This window comes from Oryzias melastigma, linkage group LG5 (assembly GCF_002922805.2).
Source record: "Oryzias melastigma strain HK-1 linkage group LG5, ASM292280v2, whole genome shotgun sequence".
Classification (NCBI taxonomy): domain Eukaryota; kingdom Metazoa; phylum Chordata; class Actinopteri; order Beloniformes; family Adrianichthyidae; genus Oryzias; species Oryzias melastigma.
The window spans coordinates 3077527-3084231 of record NC_050516.1 but is presented as its reverse complement, the minus strand read 5'-3'; the positions used below and the strand labels follow the sequence as shown (position 1 = coordinate 3084231).

The 6705-nt window shown below is 33.8% G+C and overlaps 1 protein-coding gene across 1 annotated transcript in view; it reads right to left on the bottom strand.

Moving 5' to 3' along the window:
- etnk2 (ethanolamine kinase 2) overlaps window positions 1–6705 on the bottom strand; it is an 18748-nt gene that overhangs the window by 11648 nt on the left and 395 nt on the right. Inside the window, exon 2 of the mRNA XM_024269340.2 lies at window positions 6398–6601. Coding sequence (XP_024125108.1) covers window positions 6398–6544 — 147 coding nt within the window. The 5' untranslated portion in view covers window positions 6545–6601. The remainder of the gene's footprint in view (window positions 1–6397; window positions 6602–6705) is intronic.

The following is a 6705-nucleotide window of genomic DNA, read 5'->3' as shown; positions in this document are numbered from 1 at the left end:
CTGCAAGGTGCAAAGCTAAACGTTTAAAGGCAATTTTGAAGTTTAGCACCAGTCGCAAGTGATGAGGTAAAAATAAAAAACTTAATTTGTTCAATAAGATTTGATTTAAATTTGTTTGACTGAATGTGGTCAGCAGTTTAATGCCGTTTAAATCCAGATGAAAAGTTTAACTTTCAAGAATATGTGAAATATATTCATACTTCATTATATTAGATAACTTAACAAACCAAACGGTTAAGTCACTGTTGGTCACATGACTCATTTAATTTAAAAAAAATGTTTAGATTGCAGTTTAGCAAAATGTCAATTTCAATACGCCACAAAAACCACTTCCTCCAAGCGCAAAAGCTTCTTTTTAAATAGATGTAAGATTTTTTTTATTTCCAATAAGGGAATTTACTATTGTGAATCCAATTTGCGCAATTTCATAATCAATGGAAACCTAGCTAGTTGTTTGGACATAGCTTGACTATGCTGTTTCCTCTGTCTTGTAAAATCCCTTTTTTTAAACCCCGCCCTGCTTTTTAAACTCCACCCTAACTGAACTGTTTTAAATATTACATTATATTAGGCATGTCTAACTGAAACCTCCACAACTAATATTTCAGAATGCACAGCTTTTATTTTCTGTCTCAAAGCACTTCCGTTTTTTACTTTTTCACGTTTTTTTCCCCTCAAAATGTTTTAAATAAAGGAATAAAAAGCTTTTCGATGCGTCTGCAGACCACAGAGATGCCGCAAACACAGCAACAACACAACACTGTCTGCCAGACGCTCACTCGCACATTTCTGACATTCCACGCGTGACTCCCCACAAAGATGGGCATGCGGGGCTTCCCTGTTATGAGCGCACGCACAAACAGACGCACGTGCACCCTTCCCATCGCCGCACAATACAGTGCTAAAGACCGCCGATAAATATGTTGACAGACAAGCGATAAGCTAAAACTCACACAGGGGGACACAAAAATTCATCAATCAAATGAGACGAGGACATAACCCTTTCATACAGAGATTTCATGTTTCTGTAGAAGAGAAAGACACAAAAAGTAATTTGAAAAAGTTGTAAACATTATAAAAACTCTAATTAATTAAACAAAAAAAATAAAAATGAATATTATTCAATTGTACAACTGTAAATAATCATTTAGACTGTCACTGAAAGTAAAATAATCTGAAGAAATAGTCACGCCCCTTTTAGTATGTTAGCATTTAGCTGTAAATGAACGCATTTAATTCCTTTTATTTTCTGTGGCCAGCGCCAGCTCAAGGCGCTGTACATTGAAAACATTTAAACCTTTAAAAGCAAACAAGTGCCCATTGTAGTCCATTCCACCCCACCTCTGCGCGCCACCAAAAACAATAAAAATATATTTATATATAAATGACCCTGCTGTACAGAATTGATATTGTGGGGATCCACTCGATCCCGGTGGACTGGTCACATGCATGGTGCACCACTACAACTCCCACCAAACCCAGGAGGGCAGAGGGCCCACACTACAGCTATGAAACCGAGGTCATGGTGATGCTACGACATGGAAGAAGTACTATTGAAATAATAAAAAAGGTTTGGACAGAATGATAAATAAATACCATTTCTTTTTCAAAAGATTGCCTTTCTCTGTTTTCAATTTTTGAATTCAGAATTGAATCGGCACTTCAAGAATCGGAATCGAATTTCAATCGTGAGTCGTTTTAAGATTCACATCCCTTGTTTTTATATTTTGAAGATTTTTATTTCGTTTTTATATATCAAAAGAAAATGACAGTGAAGCTTCCTGCTTCCAAAGTAAGACTTGCGAGAGCTTCTTTATCCGTTCAAAATTTGAGACAGACAAAACAAACAAAAAAAAAAAAATTAGCTTTAACATCATAGCATTAGCTCCAGTGTTTACATTGTTTTTGTTATGGTAACTCTTCAACAGTTGACGCAATTGACGTAATTCTAGCAGAATTTTGTCTAAAAATGTGTTTTTCAACTCAGAAATATGAAACTGCTGCGCACTTAAAAAATGTTTTTTATAACAAGTTTTTTTTTTTTTTTTTTTACAAATTCAGTTTAAATATCTCGACATGCCAAACACTGCAATAATCAATACAGTACCCTGGTAATCTATGATATATAACTATTTTTAAAACAAATGTTTTTTTTTTCAAAACCTTTTCTTAGAACAATTAAAAACACAATATGTTAATTGAATTCCCTTTTCAGCATTAAAATAAAACTATCAATAAATACTAATGTGTCTTTACAATAATAACATATATTTTAAGGTAAATAATAAACAAAGCTCCAGTTAAGAACCAAAATGCAGAGAATGTCAAATGGCTATCTCACTTCAAAGAGCAATAATGTGGAAATAAAAAACTCCAAAGCACTATAGTCTTTTAGGGGTTAGGAAATAGCGAGGGAATTCAGACAGAGCGCCTATGGAGCAGGAAAGTTAGATTAGAGGTTTTTTTTTTTTTTTTTTGCAATACTCATTTACTAACTCTTTTACATAAATGACACTTTGTGAAAACTCTGTACAAAATAAAAATGGACTCTTGTTTTTACACATATACATCTATACTCAAACACATAATTGTACATTTATTTAAAGTACCAGTATGTCTATTTTTGATGAGACTTTTATGAGTTCACAAACACTTCACTAACCTCAATTTTCCTCCTTAATTGTATTTTCTCACATAGCCTATTCATATGTTTATCAGTCTTCTGATTATAAATAATACAATATATGTTTTTTATATTATTATTTGGTCTATTTTTTGCCTATTTTCTTGGCAGGAAGCGTGTTTGGGTGGTGACGGTTAAGAGGAGCTGGGCTCTGTGGTCCAAACAAATCCAGGTGAAGGCTATCGGGTTCTCAGCAGCAGGTGTTTGACAGCTCAGACAGTAAACAGCAGCTGCGTTCACTCCATAACACTGCAGGGTTACTGGAAGTGGCCTTATCTCCTGCTTGAAGGTACAGATGCTTCGTCCCGACTCTCCACTACAAGCTTGTTTGTTCTCAAACCAATCAGATGCGCAGCAGAACGTGTGGAGGAGTATTTTATGGACGTGACGTAAAAAGAACGACGGACGATTGCATCACCTCCGTTTGTAAGGAGACTTTGCTCGATTCCACGTGGAGGTTTTGAATTATTAATCCTTTCTATCAATATGACATAATGGTTCCAGATCACTGCATTGAGCCGCCTGCTTGATAATCACCTGGTTAGGGGTTCAAATCCCAGGCAAGACAGTGACGTGTCCTTACACTTAAGGTCACATCGGGCGCCTTAACTGTAAAAAACTGTGTCCAAAAAAAAATCCTCAATCTGAGTCTGGTCTGAGTCCAGACTTTTCCTAGAACACACTATGTTCTAAATCGAGCTATGTTTGGATCTTTGCTCTACTTCAGAACAAAAGTGCTCTTGAGCAAAGGTTTGCGTGGAGAGTGATGGAACGTTTTCCTGCGGGATAATCAACCACATTTTAGTTTCCATTGTTAATTTAAAGATCTGCTTCTTTCACTACCTTTAAATGAGGCTTTTTTGTGTTTTTGGAGTCATCTGGTCAGTTCTCCATTCGTGGCTTCTTTTTGAGATATTTTTAGTGTTTGACACTGTCTGGGCTTAAGGGAGGTTAAAAAAAAATCATCATGCAAATAAATATTTTATTTTGAAAAGCTTCCAGATACCACAATTTTGAAAAAGTATGGATTTTCTTTTTTTACAAAAATAACTCATTGCAACACTTGAAAATAAAAATGAACTACCCTTTAACAACTCTATTTATATTTACAGTATAAATACTACAAGATTTGTGACTGATGCATTGTGGTTCGATGACATGATCAGAGAGATGTTGAGTTTGTTCTCTTGTTCAAGATAAAGGAATAAAGAGCATAAAGAGAACAACTTGCTTGAACACTTAAATTATTTTTTAATTTTGGCATTTGTTGATTCTCTTTTACATTTATATTACAAAGTAAAAAGATAAAAACTAAATTCTTAATTTTTTGGTTGTTTCTCAAGAATACAGAAAAACATTTTGACTTTTCTGTTCATATCTAATAAAAGGGTATTACTTTTACTTTTGTCTCCAATTCTTTGTCTTTTTCAGCCCAGACATACACCATTTCCTCTTTCATTTCTTTAAACAACTTTATTTTAGGTTTTTTTTTTTTTTTACTTTTGTGAATATGCCTATTTTTATTTGTTTAGGTTGAAACAACTTTAGAAACTTCTTTCCTTTAAACGTTTTTTCAGAGATTATCTGAACTTTTTTGGAAAAAAAGAAAATAAGTAAAAACAAAAAAAAGTGTAAGATTTTTATTTATTGATTTATTTTGATGATAGGTAATGTGATCTCTCAGCTGTCTGCACCTTTTTGTTCTAAAGTTCTTCCAAAACTGAAATGAACCCGATATTTCATCACATCCATAATGTTTTTCTAGAGATCAAACAGACCAATTTCAAGAATTAGTTTGAGTCTGACACAATTTCTACTTTCTTTCTGATAAATCTCCCCTAAAATTGCTCATCTGCTCTGATACAGTCCTTATTTTGTCCACGTCAGTGCAGAAACTTTTTCTTTGAGAGTGGGAGCAATGTGAGCAGCTTCTTTAATATATTTCAATACTCAAAGAGATATCTATTAAAACAAAGAACAAAGCTTTTTTATCTAAACTGCAGGTAGATGAGATCACAATGCAGACTTAATTTGCATTTATCCTTGGAAAAGTTAAACATGAATATGAGAAAATATATTCAAAAACATTGCAAATTCTATTCATATTTTTGAAAGATCATTTTTTTTAGCTTTTAGACTGTGAGATGTTCAAGATAAACCAATAAAACAAAACAATGAACAAGTTCCAGCTCCGTATTTGATAAGAGGGCAGTGACTGATAATAAAGATGACTCAGTGTCAACACACTCAATTTTACTGACTAGTTCCTTCATTTAGACAAAGACTTTTAGAAATGCTCTCATGTATTACAAAATTTTCTGTTTTAAAGTTTTGTAATCAACTTATCAGTGATTCAGAACTTCCAAAAAATCCAATGAGGCACAAATGAGCAGATTAGCATGAAAATTCATCTGATATGATAGGAAAAAAATATGATAAGCTAGGAAAAAATAGTTGAAATGATTAGGTGTATTAAGAACAAAAAAGAGAATCAGATTTCATAAAATAAAAGTTGTCCAGTTCAATGACCACATGTTCCTATTGCAAGTGGAAAAACTCAAAATATTGAAAAAAATATATAAGACAAACTACAATCATAAATTAAAATTCTAAAAATCCTTTCAATTATATGGTTATGTAATGACGAGGATTTGGTCCACCATAAAATAACAAAATAAAGGTGAAAAATAAGTTGTACAATTAAGAGGAAATAGTCAGAACTTTATGAAAATCAATTATTAGAAAAAAAGTCAACATTTTATACGAATGACATTTCTGATTTATTATTAAAAAGTTTTAATTTTACAAAAAAGTTTTTAAAAAAATAAATCTCAAATTTTGTCAACATAAAAATATAGGTTTACAGAAAACGTAAAGCAAGTGTGATGCTCATCACACTGAATTGTCACAACATAAACTAAAACAAGTAATGTTTAATGTTTTTTTTTTGTTAAAAAAACACGAGAGCTAAAAATCTTGATTTACAAAAAAAACTACTTTTTCTTGGGAAAGTTTGACATTTTGAGTCATACATTTATCACTTCCTATTCTCTTATTTTTATTCTCTTAAAATGTTATATATATATATATATATATATATATATAAATTGTACAGCTCATTCTTTATTCTTTTTTTCTTACAGTTGTAGGACATTGTTCTTGTAAACTGGCCACTTTCTTCTTATAATTCTTACACTTTTATTCTCTTTTTTTGGCCCTTATACTGTCTTAGTGAACTACAGACGTCAACAATGAAAAAACTTTTTTTTTCAAGAGCATCTGAGTATATTATGTTGAAAATAGTAAATACAAGCAATAAATGAACAAATAAATAAAAACAAATAAATAAATGAACAAACATGCTAATTCTGAATCGTTAACCTAAAGTTACATTTGTAAAGCTAACTGGTGCCTGCTAAACTGTTGTGTTATATACAGAATATTGTTTTGTCCTTTAAGTTTACTTTGACATTTTCCACATTCACATTTCATCTATATCCATTAAATGTATTCGATAAGAACCATACAAATTGAGAAGCAGGAATTTCCCGACTCCCCTGAAGTAGCAGAAGGTCTCAGCGCCTCCGTGAGAGGATTTGATCGGCGCTGAGGCTGATCCCGCACGGCCCTCGTCCCTCCCTCCCGCCGGTGCTGATGCTACACGGCTGTCAACTTTAGCCTAGCATGTTTAGCTAGCCCAGCGGTTAGCGTTACCTTGGTCTTGACGCTGCCGCTGTCCCACGCCGGCCTCAGCTCCTTGATGAGCTTCATCGCCCCCTCCGTCACGTCGTGCTCGTCCACGAAAACCGGAATTTTTCGGATAACCGGCGAACCGACGGGCACATGTATCTGTGTTTCCATTCTGCTGCAGGACGCGCTAATTTCCGACTTCTCTGCTCAAAATTGTAGCATTCAGGAGTTTGTTTGTTCCTTCTGACGCGTTTCAGTGAATGTTCGGCTGTTGTGAAGCGATGTTAAACTGATAGCAGCGGGAAAGTGCCGGGTAGAGATGCAGCTCGCCG